The sequence below is a fragment of the Anolis carolinensis genome, chromosome 1, assembly GCF_035594765.1.
Source record: "Anolis carolinensis isolate JA03-04 chromosome 1, rAnoCar3.1.pri, whole genome shotgun sequence".
Lineage (NCBI taxonomy): Eukaryota > Metazoa > Chordata > Lepidosauria > Squamata > Dactyloidae > Anolis > Anolis carolinensis.
This window is the reverse complement of record NC_085841.1, coordinates 277,778,642-277,798,532: the sequence shown is the minus strand read 5'-3', so window position 1 is coordinate 277,798,532 and position 19,891 is coordinate 277,778,642. Positions and strand designations below refer to the sequence as shown.

Below are 19,891 nucleotides of genomic sequence, written 5' to 3'. Positions count from 1 at the left end.
AGTGAGCCCTGGAATTGCATGAATATGTTAATATAATCATTTGTAGATTAAGGATAATAGCAGAAAACATACTTTTTCAATATATTATTTGAAGTATTTACACTTTTTTATTCAACACAACAATCTTTTTTTAAAATGCCTAATTCAGGCAATATGTAGATGAAACCTGTTCTATTTATCTTTGTTAAAATGTCATTTAAAATGTTCTGCATTGAAAGATCTTATTAGTTATCACTTCATCTTTGATATAGTGTCCTATATAAACATTTAAACTTAGTTTCCTGTGTGAGAATCCTAGCTGGTACATTTCTGGGTAAACTAAATTTTATTTTCATCAAGAATGGAACCAGTGAGCATTTTTTAAAATCGGAGTCCTTATTGAAAAGATGTATTTGATTCATTACACTGTTTCCTTGTTTATAAAATTGCACTTACCACATGTTTGTATTTTACACACACAAGTCGTGTTGGCTTGGTTGCAACGTGGGTCCCCAATGTCAGTCCTAGTGTCAAATTTTCCAAGATGATCTAATTTATTTATATAGCATCACAGAGCTGTGTGGCATTTTAGAAAGAAACTAGAGCAACCATAGCATTAAAAAGGATAGGAGGAAGAAAAGACATCCATATTAAAAAACAAACAAAACACAGGGCCTGTAATGGTCTGTTGACTGTCAAGAAGGGCCAATACCAAATATGTTATCTTCTTTTGCATACCAACATGTAAAATAATCTTTATCCATCTTATATAGCTTAAAGTAGAATTCAAGCACTTTTTTGGGGGGGGGGGTTGCCTTTGGCAGAAAAAAGACGTACAGTTCTTTCCCAGCTTTTGAGTACAACTTTGATATTTTTAATTTTCTCCAAGATGGACAGAATTTTTCTTCCTGTTTTTTTGAAAGCAAAGTATGATCAGATCCTACTGATGGGCTAGTAAAATTCTGGATATAGCCACATTTTATTTGCCCACTCCTAGAAGCAGTATTTGGTTTTGGTTAGAATGTCTAAACCAGAGCTTGGAGGCAACATGTTATAAGAGCTGCTGTATCTGCCAAATATGGTACTGATATGTTCCTTCTAAGGTCTATTACTGAGCATCTGCAGTGATCAATATCCCCCCCCCCCCCGCCCAAACGTAACTTTAATAAGTTAACTTTTGAAACAGAGTTTACAAAATCTGGTTCAGTGAAATCCAACACAGAAGGTATATTACACACTGGCTAGCATCTTGTTATGGCCATACCAGGCTTAGGTTCATGTTTTGTTTTGCTTGCTGAAAAGATGGACATACTCTTCCACCCTCTTTGATAGCCTCGTTGATAGTGTCTGGGTACAGAGACATAGCCAGACACTTTTCTGATCCTCCCCAGCTTTCCACCAGCCACAGAGTGATCACTCTTCCTTCTTACAAGTGGCAAAAAGTGAGATAAGGGGCATTGAAGTAGAGAGATATAGTATAGTTCCGCCTACAAAACTATTATACACTCTGACATGCAGTATTTTAGTCATTTGTGTGATGGAGTGCACTAGTATGCCAAAGAGAGACTGAAGCATAGCTTTTATTGTGTTTGGTACATTCTACTCTGAGTTAGTACTTAGATGGGAGGTTGCCAATGATTGCACAGTGTTGTAGGTTATATTTCAGAAGAAGGAACTGGAAAAGCCACGTCTAAGTATTCCTTGCCTAAGAAATCCCTATGAAATTCATGGGATCATCATAGTTTGACAGGCAACTTGAAGGTACATACGCACTTTGTTTCTTATAGAGAATAACTGCTGTGCCTGAAAAAAATATATAATTAAATTCTGTTCAGAATAATTTTTATTGCATACTTAATTGCTTTAATTGCACAATTAAGCTGTTGTGTGTGGTTTTACATGAATCTGTTGATTAAGTTGGTGATGCCAGTGTGTCTCAGTGAGCAATGTCTAATATGAACACAAGATTTGAATTCAAATTCCTGCCCTATTATGAATTGCTCAGAACTTGCTTTGAAAAATTCACTTTCTGATGCAAGTGCTTAGCAGCACCCTGTAAGATTCCAGTTATCAGCTTTGTATTCCAAATGGATATTGAATGTACAGTAGAGTCTCACTTATCCAACATAAACAGGCCGGCAGAACGTTGGACAAGCGAATATCTTGGGTAATAAGGAGGGATTAAGGAAAAGCCTATTGCACATCAAATTAGGTTATGATTTTACAAATTAAACACCAAAACATAATGTTTAACAACAAATTTGACAGTAAAAGTAGTTCAATACGCAGTAATGCTATGTAGTAATTACCGTATTTACGAATTTATTGAAAACATTGACTACAAAAATGCGTTGGATAATCCAGAACGTTGGATAAGTGAGACTGTACTGTATATGGAACTTGACAGTTCACATAAGTGATGTGTTGTCTCTCATGTTCATCCTAAATGAACATTGTAATCTTGTAATCTGTTGATATTTATCTTGAAAATAGTTCTAGTCAGTGGAAGAATCTCTATACTGCCTTCTATAAATACCTAGTTGTGGTCCTTATTAAACCTACAAGGAAAGGGGCTCACGTGATTTCAGTTTAAAAGAATTTAATAAATCTCCACAAACTCTTAGCTGAAGACAACTAAGCAAGTAGTGATTTAGAAACCTCTTTTTAGATTTAGCTATGACTGGGCTTGCTGCGCTTCATAGGCAACTTCTTTCTCCCTAAATGGAAATTACTCATAAAAGCCTACAATTATATGCTTTTACCAAAGTACAAAAGGTGTGTCTCTGACACATGCCTCAGTAATATTTATTTCCCAATTTTTATTAATAGCAAACTTCTCAAAAAGAAAGAAGGCGGTACGCAAACTTAGCAAATCTCGTCCACAAGTTCCCTCACTCCCAGAATTCAAGTTTATTCAGTTGACAATCTGGAGCTCTGGTAGGCAGTCTCATAAACCATTTTAAAATCTTAAATTTCTAGAACTTGTGCAAAAATTGTTGTTTTTAAAGCTACATTAGCTTTTATTTTTTCTGGTTCAGTTGCTTTTTATATCTTTATGTGGTGGTTCACATTTTCTGTTGAGAGGGCAGCAGCTTTCTTAGATCTCCTTGAAAGGGTTTCCTAGTTATTTCTTTTACAGTAACTGTCTAAAGTTTCCATTCGTGTTTAAGCTTGCAATGCTTTGAACCTGTGAAAAGCAGAGCAATGACAATGTTAAAACATGTCTTTTGCTCGTTACATTGTTTAATAGTTACAAAAAGATTTATTGATAGGTAAGCTGTTCTCGCGGTGTTGTAAGAAGGAAGATAATTGGTTGGCTTCCTAAGGAACCTTTTCCTTGTGTTTTCTTCTGTTTAGAGAGAAATGTTTTGGCAGAAACTGAAAGAGCTCTGCATGCTTGGAGTGTATTTAAGAAATTAAAAACAACATTTTCCTTTGAGAGTGTATATACTGAAAATACTAATGTATGATTTCCACTGAATTGTATACAGTTTTTCTGGTTCTTCAAGAAAACAATCTATTCTTGTTTGGTTTTTAAAAACTCAGAAGGCTTAACAATGTTTTTCAAAGTATAGTGTAATGGCTTTTTAAGGTAAGAAACAAATCTGTCTTTTTGAATTTAGTGAATCCTTTAAGAGCTTTCTATGATAAGATTAATGTAAATAATACTAGGAGGAGCAGAGAAGCTACTTGAAAGAAAGATATGGGTTCAAATCCTACTTGGGATTTAAAGCTCACTTGGTTACCTTGGGCCAATTGGTTGCTGCCTCTCCTCATAATCTAGTAATTCTGAAAATGTGGTGGGATTACCTCCATGCCCTCAGCCTGAAGGAGTGTGCAACAAATCATATCTGTCTGTGTATCTATAGCTTTTTATTACTAAGAATTTTTTTTACTAAAAAGTATAAAATATTTTCCTTCACTTTGTTGATGATCATTGTTTTCAATTACAGGTGAGTGTCCTCACAGATCAAGTGGAAGCCCAAGGAGAAAAAATCAGAGACCTAGAAGTTTGCCTTGAAGGGCACCAGCTGAAGCTTAATGCTACTGAAGAGATGCTTCAACAGGTAAGGCTGTGGTTTTCTATGGAAGCTCTTTATGAAAAAGCAGACCTTCTGTATATACTCTATTCTGTCATCTCTTAGACCAAAACAGTCTCCAGCTTCTGTAAAAATTAAATTTTATAAGTGGTATTGTTTTGTTTTTACATCATAGTATATAACTCAGTTTAATAATGTTAGAACCAGGAGGGATGTAAAGCGACTGTACTATGTGTGTTATTCATTATAATTTGACAAAGAAAAATCAACAAGAGGGCTGGATGTGACTTTAAAACCTGTTAGACTGGTTAGGGTTTTTTTTTTTTTAATCTATAGCATTTAATTCAAGTGTTGGCCCTTAGAAACTGTTCCTGTACAGTTTGACAAGAACATTAAAGTAGAATGAAGTTTAAAATTAACAACTTTAAAAGCTAGAATACGTGATTTCAAGAGTTCGCACTAGTGCTATTTTTATTAAGCATATGTATAAACATGCTTTTTTACATCATTGGGTTGCTTGTAAAACCCAACCCTTGGTATTTTACAGCCGTAACAGAGACATTAATTATTTGTATACACAGTCATTGTAACTTGTTGATTCAAATGTAGCAAGAGTTAATTTATAACACTAATTCTGAAGAGTTTACTCCTAACACTACCTATTCCTAGAAGCTTGAAAATTCTAAGGATACATTTTGATCATAGTGCACTTAAAAGCCTGGTTATGTCCTGTGTCATCCAAAGAACAAAATCAAATTTGGGAACCGTGCTGTGAGATCTCCCACTGCCTTTCTCCAGTGCTAGGAGCCCTGTGAAGATGCAGTTGGTAGAGCTGCCCAGGCACATGACTCTTGCATGCCTCCACATGTACATGTTTTTCTCTTCAGCCTGGAAGGGGCCTATTTCTCAAGGATACAAACACAAGAATATTTTTCCATTCCATGTGAAGTGGTATATCTGAAAATATTTGGTAATATCATTTGAAATGAATGTTTAATTTGAATTTATGGTTGCAAAGAACACAATCACACCATATTCCGGGATCAACCCTAATAGAGTTGCCCTTTTTCTCCTATGGAGTATCTAACGTGCATGTTCTTTTCATGGATCTGAAGACACAAGATGGCCTTTGGCAAGCTGTGATTTCTCTGCTTCAAACCCTCTGCATTCCCATTTCCATAACAAGAATAATAATATTGGTTATTGCACAGCTTACAAGATAGTACAGGCTAAGCAACTGTAATTCACAAAAATATAATATAAAGTTCAAGTAGTATTATTCCTATATAATTTAGTAGGTTTGATCTTCTTCCCTGTTTGAAACAGTGAGATTACATCTGGCATTTTTAGTTATCACTGCATGTCAGGTCGGTCTATGGAGGCACTTGAATTGTGGCTTGTGTACATTGCAAAGCACTTGTGCTGTGGGCATTCTTAAATCTGTACTTTTATCCTAGATAGACAGCATGTAAATAAGTCATACATTTTAAGAGTTTGGTATCCAAATGTCAATTAGTGTTCTCATTTTCACAGTCTACCAGATGTTCCAGATTGAGGTTTTAGATGCTGATTTCATTGTCTACCTGACATCAATGATGGGAGGTTTGGAATATAAAAGATTTGTATTTTATGTTGTTATTCCAATGTATACTCCATCTGCCCTCATAAAATAATGCAATTAAAATCTACAGTTAAATTATAAATCTCTAAAAAATATATAAATATCTGTTATAAACAGCTACTAAAATACATTAATAGTTATAGAAAGAATCAGAAATAATAGATGAAATAACTTGCTCAGTCCCCTCAAAGCTTCTACAGATTTATTTTTAACTGGTGCTTGAAAAACAAAGAGTGTAAGGAACAAAAAGATCTCTCATTGAAAGGAATTGCATAACCAGTTTGCTGCCAACAAGAAAGCTGGCCACGTGTTGTAGACTTATGTACTTTGGGACATCACAAGCAGAACTTCCACAGCTGGTATTAAATCCCTGACAGGTTGGTATTGGGTTGGGTATTCTTTTAAATGCAGAGCTCCTGAGCTGTTTAGAACATGGTAATACTAACACATGGTATTGGACTCAGTGGGTCACTCATTGGCAGGAAATGCAAAAATTTCAAAACGAGTGCCATAAACCAAGTCCTTCTGGAGCTTATTAATAGCTGGGAAGCAGCTCTTTGCACATAGCTGTAGTCTCACATCACTGATTTAAATGCATTTTAAAGTGTAGACAGTGATTACGTGTATCTGCCAGAGCAGCTTTTCATCTCTACTTTTTGTGTTGTTTTCTTTCTTTTTTTTAAAGAACTTGTTGACATTACAACCTGAGTATCTCTCTCTATGATCCAGTACTTGTTTTGTGGGGAGAAGTTACTTCGTTTTCCCTTTTATCATAAATCTTCCATTATGATATTAGCATTCTGTTTCACTCCAGACTATGAGATTGTTTTTCATCAGACAAAGCCAATGACTTTTGTAGCCTATTTTTAACCAATTCCACACAGTATTTTTTGCAGTCCATTTCCTCTTTGATCTCTTTTTGTTTATGCAAGCCTGCATTGCTCTGGTTTTGTGGCATTTCCATTTCAGTTGTTGCTAATTTAACTACGGTACTGCTTTCCCCCTGGTTGCATAACATTCTTACTGAATAAGTGTAAATTAAATAGACCTCCAAAATGGTCACAGACCATCACACACAATTATTTTCATGCACTGTAAACTAACAAGCTTTTGTTTTTATTGCTGATTTCAGCCCACCCATCTCCCTTTACAAATCCCTGTGGTAACTCAAGAGGAATTTCTCTTCTGTTTTTGGGACAGGAAAGCAGTATTCATAATTAGAACTGTGCTGAATTTTTGTGACAATTTCTTTTCTGTGTGAAAGCTACTCTTTCTGGGAGGTGCAACTGTCTGTTTGTTTTTTCCCACCAAGGAACTTTCCAATCTGCATGTGTGTTTATGAGTGCATTTTTGCATTTCTTTGCAAGTCCTTTTTCTCCTAACTTCCTGCTGGTTCAATGATATTTTTATAACTTGAAAATGCTTATTTATCCTAGGATCCCATGAAATCAGACATTATATGCATAAAGTTATTGATTTCATCGCACTGCATAGCCAGTCAGATGTAGCAATTGTGTATCACTTGGAAGTACTGTCTTCTCATTCTTTATGTGTATGTATCTTCATATTGCCTGTCAACTTATGGCAACCCTATGAATTTCACAGGTTTTCTTTGGCAAGGAATACTTAGAGATGGTTTTGTCATTTTCTTTCTCTCAAATACAGTCTGCTGTAACTCATATTCATTGGCAGTCATTCAAAGTTATATTTTCCATGTCATCCATTTTTACAGGCTATTCCAGTACATTTTTCTGGTTGGGTGGAAATTCATCTCCTGATCTTTCAGAGTCCTAGACCAGCACTCAAACCATTATACCAGAGCTTTACAAACATTTCATGTTGGTGACACACTTTTTAGACATGCATCATTTTGTGACACAGTCATTCAGTTTTACTAGAAAATCAGATGTTAAACCAACCCCTTATAAAAGATTTATTTATTAATTTATTTATTTAATTTATATAAATATAAATTTATATAATTTATATAAATATAAAGATACAGACATACATAAAATTGTGATAACGAAATGTATGGGGACACAACATATCTCATGAAACCATTTGATTTATATTTTTAAAATGTATGATTTGTAAGATAATATACACTTCCAAAATTTTTGTCATTTCTCCTTATGTTTGTGTGACACACCTACATAGTGCAATCAACAAACTGACATGTCATGACACACAGTTTGGAAAGTTCTGTATTACATCATGCTGGCTGTCTTATCATGTAAGTCAAGATGATGATGATCATCATCATCTTTATTTATATCCTGCCCTATCTCCCCAAGGGGACTCAGGGCAGTTAACAAATATCGGCAAACATTCAATGCCATAAAAACTAGACCACAACAAAATAATCCAACCCACCCAGACCGAAAGCATAACCTCATCTTCATCAAAAGTAATAACACATTATCAAAAAAATAAACAATAGCATAACAAATATATAATTTCACAACTTTAAAAAACTAGTTAACAATATGTGTGATATAGTTGTCGTCAGTGTGCTAAATTGCTGTCAATGGGATGTGCATCTGGATGTCAGGATGTATGTAAACATATGGCAATGGTGAGAAAGCATTACTCAAACACATTATCTGTTGCTAATGTTTTTGTGTGTCTCTAAGTCATCTCAGATGTATGGTGACTCAGTCTGAAGTTTTCTTGTCATGATTTATCCAGAAGAGATTTGCTATTTCTTTCCTCTAAAGCTGAGAGAGCATGACTTACTCAAGGTTACTCAGTGGGTTTCCATGTCTGAGTATGGAATCAAGCCCTGATTGCCCAGAACCCAGCACTCCAATCATTATACTACACCACCTCCCAAAATCTCAAGATCCTGCAAGGCAGACTCCAGCAATACATGGAGTGAGAGTTGCCAGATGTTCAAGCTGGGTTTAGAAAAGGCAGAGGAATGAGAGACCAAATTGCCAATATCCGCTGGATAATGGAGGAAGCTAGGGAGTTTCAGAAAAACATCTATTTCTGCTTTATTGACTATTCTAAAGCCTTCGACTGTGTGGACCTTTATAAATTGTGGCATGTTCTTGGTGGTATGGGGACACCAAGTCACCTTGTCTGTCTCCTGAGAAATCTGTATAAAGACCAAGTAGCCACAGAAAGAACAGAGCTCGGAACAACAGACTGGTTCAAGATTGGGAAAGGAGTATGGCAGGGCTGCATACTTTCACCCTACCTATTCAACTTGTACACAGAACACATATTGCGACGTGCGGGGCCTGACGAATCCAAGGATGGAGTTAAAATTGCTGGAAGAAACATTAACAACCTTAGATATGCAGATGATACCACTCTGATGGCTGAAAGTGAGGAGGAGCTGAGGAACCTTATCACCAAGGTGAAAGAAGAAAGTGCAAAAGCTGGGCTGCAGTTAAACATCAAGAAAACCAAGATTATGGCAACCAGACTGATTGATAACTGGCAAAATGAGGGAGAAAACGTGGAGGCAGTGACAGACTTTATATTTCTAGGCACGAAGATCACTGCAGATGCAGACTGCAGCCAGGAAATCAGAAGACGTTTACTTCTTGGGAAGAGAGCAATGGCCAGCCTCGATAAAATAGTGAAGAGCAGAGACATCACACTGGCAACAAAAGTCTGCATAGTGAAAGCAATGGTATTCCCATAGTAACCTATGGATGCGAAAGCTGGACCATAAGGAAGGCTGAGCGAAGGAAGATAGATGCTTTTGAACTTTGGTGCTGGAGGAAAATCCTGAGAGTGCCTTGGACCGCAAGAAGATCCAACCAGTCCATCTTCCAGGAAATAATGCCCAGCTGCTCTCTGGAGGGAAGGATATTAGAGGCAAAGATGAAGTATTTTGGCCACATCATGAGAAGACAGGAAAGCTTGGAGAAGATCATGATGCTGGGGAAAATGGAAGGAAAAAGGAAGAGAGGCCAACCAAGGGCGAGATGGATGGACGGTATCCTTGAAATGACTGGCTCGACCTTGAAGGAACTGGGGGCAGCGACGGCTGACAGGGAGCTCTGGCGTGGACTGGTCCATGAGGTCACGAAGAGTCGAAAACGACTGAACGAATAAAGAAGAAAAAGACCTCCCAAAACTATGTACATTAAAATATTTTTTCTTCAGTTTCACCAGAGTTACCTGAATTTATATGGAGTGGGGTTTCATTCACAAGGTGTATCCAAGATTAATAGGCTAAAGTTTTATCTATCTCGGGGTCTTATTTCCATTATCTCTGCTCCTGTCCCAACACTGATATTTTGATGAAGGGACCAGTGTCTGGAAGAGATTTTGTTCAATTCCTTCCAGACATATCGTCTAATCACATAAAGAACCTTGTCCAAGAGGCCACCTAAGGTATTGGTGTCAAAAGGTGGCCAATATCCTAAGATGTGTAAAAATCAGTATCAGAGTATTTCAGTCTGATACAGTAAGAAGAACATGCAGTAAAGGGCATGAAGGGATGCAATGTGAAGGTGAATTATAGTTTTATTCAGATACTTGGAGCTAGGTTCCAAAACACCTTAATCCTTCTAGCATTCTTAATCATTATCAGGACTAATGGGGGGTTTTTCACTGCAAAAAAAAAAAACCTTTTGAAAATCTTCTGGATTAGGGTGGAGAGAATCAAAATACCCTTTTTCTATTAATTGTACACAGCTCTATCTTAATTTAGTCATTGGGAACTTCACTTCAGCTTCTTCCTATTATAGGCTTTAGTAACGCCCTTCTTATAATAGACCTCTCTGTCCCAGTATAGTCATAGAACAGTTGGTGTGACTAAATTTAAAGGGAATTTTTAAAAAATGGCAATTTGCCAAGTGTCACAAGCTCAGGTTTTTTGCCTTTTGCCTTGTCTCAATAGTTGGTTTCCCACTAACTTTACAACAGAAATATGTACACCATCCCACTCAATTTACAACACACACACACACAAACATAAAGATTCAGAAAGATGTATTTCCTTCCATGGTTATTTCTACTGAATGCAGATTGAGTATCCTTTATCTTGGCATCTGAAATGCTCCCAATCCAAAATTGCCCACATGGATGGATGAGATAGGGACACCTTTGCTTTCTGATGGTTCAATGTACATAAAGTTTGTTTCATGCATAAAATTATTTAAAATATTGCATATAAAATTACATTTAAGCTATGTGTGTAAGGTATATATGAAATATACATGAATTTTATGTTTAGATTTGGGTAACTTCTCCAAGATATCTCATTCTACATATGCAAATATTCATAAATCTTTTTTAGAAATCATAATTCCAAATCACTTCTGGCCCCAAACATTTCAGGTAAAGAATACTCACTCTGTAGTGGTGTTCAAAGCAGGATAAATCCCTAGATACCTTACTCATAAACATGACCCAAAGTATTTTGTTGCCTGAAGGGAAGGACAAGATGATGGCTTCTCTCATGTTGCAAATGAAAGCAACTGACCTGGAGTAGAATCATTCTTCAGTGCTGATGACAAAACATCCTCCCCTGCCTTTCAAGGCAGTAATCTAGTTTATGGCTTCAGGGCCAAACATGTGACATATGAACTTCTGTCTGCATCTCCTCCAGAGCAACTCTACTAAGAGATGGTTGCTTCTGCCTAGTAGTAAAGACAGGCCTCCTTTCTCAGTAGTAATTTTAGTTTGTGCATAGCAACTAGTCCCTGGTTCTTATTTCAGAATGATAAGGTAGAAATGTGAATATCTGGCAGAGGAGATTCTCCCAACAATCCTGAAGGCTCACAATGTGATTAAAGACCCCATGGATTTGCCACGCATTGTGATGAATCAATCCATTGGGGGGGGGGGGGGGCGTGAAGAACCCATCGTTCCACACCCTGCATTGCACGACTTACATTTACCTCCATTCCATGGGGGGGGGGGAGTGTCATTGCCTAGCTCCCCCCCCCCCATTACTGGTAAATGGCTCCCATGTTGCCACGGCAGTGGCGTATGCCACTTGCTCTTCCCTTTCTGGACAGAGCCTGACATGTGTGTTATGTAATGGGCTCTGTCCTGAAAGGAGAGAGCAAATGCTGTATGATAGGTTACGTAGCCTGTCTGATCAGGCAGTAGGCTATGGCATGTTTTGTCTTCATCAATAGAGAAATGTGGAAGAAGAACAAAGGTCTCTCAGTGAAAGACATATGTTCTACCACTGAACTCTGTCCTCCTTTGGAGAACCTTTTGTTTGAGCACATCAGAAAGCATCTCAATCACTTCTGTTGAAACCAGTGCAAACATAGTCTGACACAACAATGTTCTTCATATGCTTTTATCTTTAATAGTAATGGTATTGGCTACATGTTTTCTCTTCTGTGATATATCTCTACCAAGAAGACATCTTGCCTATAGCCAAGTACCATGCAACAAATATACAGTCAAGCTCTTCACATTCGCTGGGGCTAGGATACAGGACCCCCAGTGAAAAACCACAAATAAAATAATTACTACATTATTTTACCTGAGGGAACATTAAAAATTTCTGGGTCTTCCAGTATGAGGCAGTAGTTGACTTCCACTGGAGAATCTTGAGATTCCTACAAAGTTGTTACCTCTAGAAATTTCTAATTTTTCCAGTATGACTGCATGATGTTGATCATAGAGGCACATTGGATGTTCCAAAGATTTCTAGAGAGAACATTTTAATGTACAGTGCTCCCTCACTAATCCGCAGTTCGGGTTCCACAGATTCACTGTATTGCGGATTTTTCCATCCGGCCCGCCCTCCCTTTGCAGGCACAAAAGGGCCCAGTTTGAGTCACGTGACCCGGCCCACGCTTCCTCCTCAGTTGCCTGCAGGCAGCGCCAGTAGGCCCTGCCTGCACCTCGATTGCCCCAGGAACAACAAGGAAGACAGAACAGTATGTTTAAAGAGGAAAAGAGGGAGGGAGGCTATATTTATTGAAATAAATATAGTGCCGCTATATCGCGATTGTCCACTTTTCGCGGGCAGGCCTGGAACCTAACCCCCACGAAAAGTGAGGGGACACTGTAAACCGTAAAAGTCAAAACCACAAATGTGGCGGGAGAACTGTAATTACATAATTCATACAATATATATTGTCTTGGGTGGTGATGCCTAAGGTTATGATACTGTATTTCTCAAGATTGTTTATGGCAGAACACATACTTTTACTGACATGTATATGTTCACCAATGTGTACCACAGCATCCATTAGACCTTTTCCAGTATTCCTTCTTGCAGGACAACTGACAGTTGAAGCTGAATGTCCTTTCTGGTAGAGATTGCTCTGTTGGTGGGTCTTTCTTATTCTCTGAGCAGATTGGGATTCTTGTGATCTGAATGTGATTTTCTTCTATGCCCTCAAGGGGTGAGATGGTAGTTTACATCATATTCCTAGGATATGTTCCTGAATGTCCCATGGAAATAGGAAGTTGTGGATAATACTGAACCCTATTGAAATAAAGAATTTCCAGCAGAGGTAACCATAGAGCCATCCTGGAGGACCTAGAAAAATTATCTCCAGAAATTTGCTAGGTATGTCAGGACAATTGTATGGCAACAACTGATGGTAGCATAGGCAAGCTTTTAATGTATATTTTAATTGATTCTATAGTGTTTCACTTATTTTTAAATTGTATGGCAAATATTTTAATTTTATAAGAAAGCCACCTTAGGCAGAAAGGTAGCATTAAAATGAAATAAAATAAATACAGGTAAAGCAAGACCTAGAATAGAGATTAAAAGCTCAAGGTGTGGTGTTCTGAATCTCTTATCGTTATGTGTATGCACCCAAAATTACTCAGCTGATATTAGGATACAGACATTTTAGTTCTTTTTTGTCCCTCCCCCCAAAAAAGAGTTCGTTTTTTACTACAAAATGGAACTTCTGTTTTTTTTGTTTGGGGTTTGGTCTGACCTATTGACCCCTAGAGCATGCATACATCAATATAGGTTTATTTTTTTAACCAAGGAAGGACCATAATAGACTTTTATAAACATACAAATGTATGGGGACTAAGGATGAAAAACATGTTCCCAATAGTGAGGAATCCCCTTTTTGCCATTGGGAAGAAGAGTGAATCTTGCACAACTTTCAAACATCCTAAGTTTTGAGGAAGAAATAGTCTATGAAGAAAACCCATGTTGGGTTTTGTGCAAAAATCTTGTTTTCTCTGCAGAGTAATTTTTGTACAAAACTTTATAATAACTCTATTTTTATACCCTGCCACCATCTCCCAATTGGGACTCTGGGTGGCTTACACATGGGGCAAGTACCCCTAGATACAAATACAAATGATCCATAAAAACAAAAACAAAAATAGATAAAAATAAAAACAATAAAAGTAACAAAATAGTTAAAAACACAGCTTCAATAAAACATAAGAATATCAAACAGCCGTGAGCTGTTTGGGATGTCTTTGGGATGTTTGAATATGGGAGAAGAATAGGTAAAGGTAAGGGTTTTCCCTTGACTTAATGTCCAGTTGTGTCCGACTCTGGTATGTTGAAGAATACAAATATCCATTTCCACCTGCAGCAGGGAGAAAATTACCATAATTACTCCTCCTCACATCTGAGGATGTAATAGTTAAGAATCTGCATTCCCAATGGAGATAGCAAGAACAGACACCCCCCCCCCCAATCTTTTAATACCTAGAAATTCAGTCCTGTTTTTCATAGTAACTTTGTGACAACCAGAAACTACAAGTTATCTGGCATCCACCAATCCCCAGTTAACGGAGAGTCTATTGTGTGTTGTATCATGATGTTATAGCAATAGCTTAAGTTTTTTTTTTAAAAAAAAAGCACAAGGATTAGAATGAATCATGAATATCAGGTCTGTCAATGGTTCAAGTAGCAGAATCTTCATGAACCAAAGCAGTGTATCCTTTTAAGTTTCAAAAGCTGGAGACATCCAGTCTCGAAAGGTCACCACTGATCTTGTGCTCTTCTTACAGCTCGGTCATTACTGTTCAAAACAGAATGATTGACCAAGCAGTCCTTAACACAACAGCAAGTTTCTCTGAGCAATTGTTACATAATGTCATTGAACTAAATAGCATTTCCTGCCATAGAACTAACTGCTGAGCATCACAACTCCTCCCATAACATTATTACTTAAACAGATTCAACAGGAAACATACCAGCACATCTGCAATCTTTAAGAAGAACTATTATGAAGGTCAGTCATTTGTGGTCTCTGATGAAATTTAGAGTCAGTGTGGTGTAGTAGTTTTCGTGTTGGACTCTAGGGACCAGGCTTGAACCCCACTCAGCAATGGAAATCCACTGGTTGACCTTGGGCAAGTCACATTCTGTTGGCCTTGGAGGAAGGCTAAGGCAAACCCCCTCTGAATAAGTCTTGCCAAGAAAATCTCACAGACTGGATTGCCTTAGGATTGCATAAGTAGGCATACAATCAGTGTTTGTTGTGCTTGTATGCCTTCTTCTTCCCAATCAAAAACAACCCCCAGTGTTTCTACTACATCTCCCAAGATCTTATTTTCATCTTGCATTGAGAACTTGCCAACATCAGGTTGTATGTGGATACTTTAGTATTGTTTCAATATACAATTCAAAATTGTTACTTAAAATTTGGACTGTTTTGTCAAGTGTGTATTGGGGGGCACAACAAAGTATCTGGCTTTAGTTTGAAAAAAAATTATCTAACTGTTCCCCTTGGGCTCATTGTATACCAACAACGTTCCTGGGACTAAGCAGGCTAGAGGATGCCCTATGCTGGAGAAGCACCCTATATGCATTTCATCCAGAAATCCCATGAAGAAAAGATAAAATACCAAATAATTCTAAATAAAGGGAATTATCTAGCATCTGATTCATTTCCAAAGATTGTCTTTTCAGAAAGAAAATCCCCCAGTATCAGAGTAGTTTGGATGAAGAGGAAGACACTGTTCACCTGTTTACTTACTATGCTCTAGAGTTCATTCTCAGCACTGAAAAAATGCTTGAATTCATGTGTGCTGTGTGTAAAATTAGTACTTAAATGCAAAGAGCTAAGCATTTAAACAGACTGCCTCCTGGCAAGTTTGGTGATTCCCATTTTCTTGGATTCTTAGCATGTAAACAGTGAAATGGAAAGATGTAACCCACTGCCTATTGCTGTGTAATCTTGGAGTGGTGCAACACAGTCACATTCTCAGCTGTGTTTTGACTTAAGCGAATATCCCTTTTCTGCCACAGTTGAGCTGACACACAGCTCTTGTAAACCACTACCCTTATTCCACGGTGATTCTTGCTGAATTTTACTAATCAGGTAGGGCACGAGTCTAGTTTTTATATTGCTTTAATAAAGAAATGTAGCAATTTTCAGTGGTAGATGCTCCCACAAAATATGTCTGAAATGTTCTGCTATGTAAAGGGAAAACTTTTTTCTAGGTTGTCTCCTTGTTTCTGTCTTTTAAACAGAACAAATGCAGCCTTCATATTTGCAGCCTTCATATTTGGATATATCTTCCTAATTTTACATTTTGTTTTCGTGTCAGGAGTGACTTGAGAAACTGCATAAACTTCATGTGTTACATAAAACATGAAAAATACACCTTCACAGTCCTTGTAAATGATATCTTTGTTGAAGCGTGTTTGTCCTGTTGCTGTTTTACAACATTTTATTATTAATCTTTTTGGGAATATAAAGTATTTCTTCAGTCTAAACTGGATAAAAATGTAGTAGCCTCATGTAAGTTTCATTTACCAAGTGTTCTGAATTTAAAGATAAAATAGAAAGAATATATTTCATGGCATTTGTTGTGTGTGCAGTAAAATGTGTATGGTTAAAGTTTTTAAATCATTGTACTCTGATGTACTCTTTTTTAAAGAAGTAAATCATTTTTGGAAATATCCTCGATCAGTAGTGAAAATGTGTTTATATTATTGAATAAAGCTGTACTGTTACCTTCTTGGAGAGCCAGGATGCTGTAGTGTTTGAGTATTGGATTAGGGCCAGTATTTAAATCTTCATTCCACCATTAAAACTCTAGGTGGCCTTGGGCAAGTCACACCCTCTCAGCCTAAAGAGGGAGGCAAAGGCAACTCCCCCCCCCAAACAAACAAATCTTGCCAAGAAAACCCTATGAATAGGGTTTTCATGTCAGGAGCTACTTGAAAGCCCCCAACAGCAAATAAATTTGACCTTGTTTATGAAGATGATAAAGAATACAACTTGTATTGCATATGTCTGTTTCTAAGCCCCTCACTTTACAGATCCTCTTCAAGCTTACTTAGCCAAAATTAGCCCTGCACGTGGCATGTATTATCTTTTCACTTCAAAAGACATAAGACAGATCTGTACTTTTACTTTTTTACTCTGTATTTATTAACCCTGCCTTCCAATTGCATCATACCACTGGAATACTCTGTAATTTCCACATAAGAAAGTGGGTCCTATTCCACTAATGAATTGTTCAGCATAAGCATCTGCTTGGAGATGGAAATAATTGCTTCCACATGATAGCAACTGCATGCTGGCATTTTCTTTAAGCTGTACTTCAGATAATTTTTACTTCAGTAGACTTTCTGGACCACAATCATCATCTGGTTAAAATCAAAATAGCATCACTGAAATTTTACCCAGGTTTTTACTTTTTGAGCAAAAATAAAATGCAGCTAAGTGCTGAAGCCATATGTCATTTAAAGGCATTATGAAAGTTCTGCTGTGGGATGTTATGTATATTATATATGTCAACATATAGTCAAGGGATGCACATCTTTGTGCTAGTCAGTTTTGAATAATAATCTGCCTCTATACTTTTTGAAACTCGGTGAGTTGTATTTCTTTGACATGGTGGCAAAATACTTTTGTGGTTGTTTCTTTTGCACTTGTTTGATTGAGAACTTTTCTAATACTTTGGTCTGGATTGTCTGCTTGCTTTCATAACTAAATATCGACTTCATCCAACAGTTTGATGCTGCCTAATACAGAAATGTTCTGGGCTGAGTTCAGGTTGAATGACTTTAATTTTTAATTGACCTTGTTTGCATTTGGCAAAGGCTTCAGACATAGACTTTTGAGGCAAAGCAGTTTTTAGTGCCAAGACATAATCCTGGCTTGTGTGAAATGCCAACTGGAAAGAGAATACTTCTGATCATGTGAACTGAACCTTTTCTTTATCAATGAATAACCACAACAACATCAAAGAAATTCAGAAAGAGTTTAGGAATGGAAATTTGGAACAAGACTGAGCAAAGGCATAGGCAGCGAGTTAGTTATTAGCCATCATCACTATTTTCAGGGAATTGAGGGGAAAAGTGTTGTAGTTGGTACTCCACATATCCATTTCCCAGAGACATTCAAGTGGACATTAGAAATCATATTCTTGTTCGATAGTTCCCTGGTCCAGGAGATAGCTTGCTTCTTAACTATGCCAATAGAGTACTTTTGGATTTGAGGGACAAAGAAGGGCATTGTATTTTGTGACTTTATTTGAGGTGGAAATGTCATACAGAATTTGGAGGGAATGTTAGGTTGCCAGGGTGAGAGGATAGGATTATCTTACGTTATTTATTCTTTTGTTTCCCCTTTTATGGACTAAACTGTGGTTATAAAATTGAGTGCCAGGTGAGAGTGTTAGGTCTATGTATCCTTGGACAAGAGGTGCCAAGCACAAGCTAACTAACAAAATGAACTTGTAAAAGGAATGGACAGAATCAAACAAGAACTTGTTTGTTTTCAACAACTCAAAAATCACCAGCTAAATCCAAAAGCTTTGTTAACTTAACAATGATGAGAGTAAAAAACATTGAAATCACCACTAGTTCCCAACCCACCCACCCCCAACACTCCAATACTTGTGTGAATGTTTTGTTATACTGGAATAGCAATCCAACTTTAGTCTATATTCAACCGTAAACTTGAAGATGTTTCCAACATAACAGAAACAAGGTTATATGTCTCTTAAATAATGTTTTGTATTAATTCAATGGTGCATATAATTTCTTACTTTGGACCAGGAACAGCCAAGGACCTTTTCTCAATATTGTGGAATTTAAGACTGAAAATATGCTCTCTTTTTCAGGAACTGCTAAGTCGGACGCAGCTTGAGACACAGAAATTGGATCTAATGGCAGAGGTGTCAGACCTCAAGATTAAGCTGGTTGGAATGGAGAAGGAACAGAGCGAGTATGAGGAGAAGCAGAACAAAGCTGAGGTGAATTTTGCATGGTTGCTTTTTGAATTTGTGCAGTGAGAACAGAATTATACTTGTTTTGTCTGGATTGAATATCTATACATTGTGACGTCTATTTGTCTTGTGAAATGACACACCCTACAGCCCTGATTAGGCCACGTCGGACTTTTGCCCGTTTGGACCTCTGAAAGACAACCAGTGTGGTTTCAGATTCAATAATTTGAATGACGCCAAAACAGCTTTAAAATCATGGGTCACAAAGCAAAATTCTGAATTTTTCCAAAAATGGTTTTGATGCCTGGGTTAAATGATGGCACAAATGTGTACAAATTGATTATGACTATGTTGAACTGTAGTTTTGTGTAGATGATAGTTCAGGCTATGATCTGTAGCAAGTTCTGCTGTTATATGTTCACTCATAACATTTTTATGACACAGGAGGGAAAACTTTTTAATCCACCCTCGTGTGTGTGTAACACACACAATTGTATGTATGTATATATGTGTGTGTGTGTGTATACACACACACACACTCACACAGTAGAGTCTCGCTTATCCAAAACTTGCTTATCCAAGGTTCTGGATTATCCAAGGCATTTTTGTAGTCAATGTTTTCAATATATCATGATATTTTGGTGCTAAATTCGTAAATACAGTAATTACAACATAACATTACTGCATATTGAACTACTTTTTCTGTCAAATTTGTTGTATAACATGATGTTTTGGTGCTTAATTTGTTAAATCATAACCTAATTTGATGTTTAATAGGCTTTTCCTTAATCCGTCCTTATTATCCAAGATATTTGCTTATCCAAGGTTCTGCCGGCCCGTTTAGCTTGCATAAGTGAGACTCTACTGTATATCCCATTGAAACTGGACAGCAGACCAGGAGAAAAACATGAAAACTGGAATTATTGTGATGGTTAGAATGGCTTATAGTGATTCCTGCTGAATTTTGGTGCTGGGTTGATACAGCCATTAACAGGTCCTACCTTTATATTAACTCCCAGGCCAACGAAACTGCCCTACCCTTGATATAGAGAGATGGGTTTCAAATTTAATAACCTTTTTCATAGCCATTGTTTTCCATTGAACCTATACTCTTTCAAGAGAAGTCTAGGGCACTTTATAA

At 37.2% G+C, this 19,891-nt stretch overlaps 1 protein-coding gene across 20 annotated transcripts in view; it reads left to right on the top strand.

Annotated features, from left to right (window-relative positions):
* The window catches only part of ppfibp2 (PPFIA binding protein 2), a 139,591-nt gene that overhangs the window by 74,818 nt on the left and 44,882 nt on the right, over nt 1-19,891 (top strand). For 18 of the 20 annotated variants that reach the window (XR_010001956.1, XM_062967735.1, XM_062967734.1 and 15 more), the window contains 2 exons: nt 3,933-4,046; nt 18,646-18,777. Coding sequence is in view for 19 of the 20 variants with exons in the window: in XM_062967735.1 (XP_062823805.1) it covers nt 3,933-4,046; nt 18,646-18,777 (246 nt within the window). In the remaining variant the exon portion in view is untranslated. Of the gene's footprint in view, nt 1-2,892; nt 2,917-3,414; nt 3,572-3,932; nt 4,047-18,645; nt 18,778-19,891 lie in introns of those variants that run through there. The other 2 variants (XM_062967741.1, XM_062967742.1) reach the window with 2 other exon arrangements.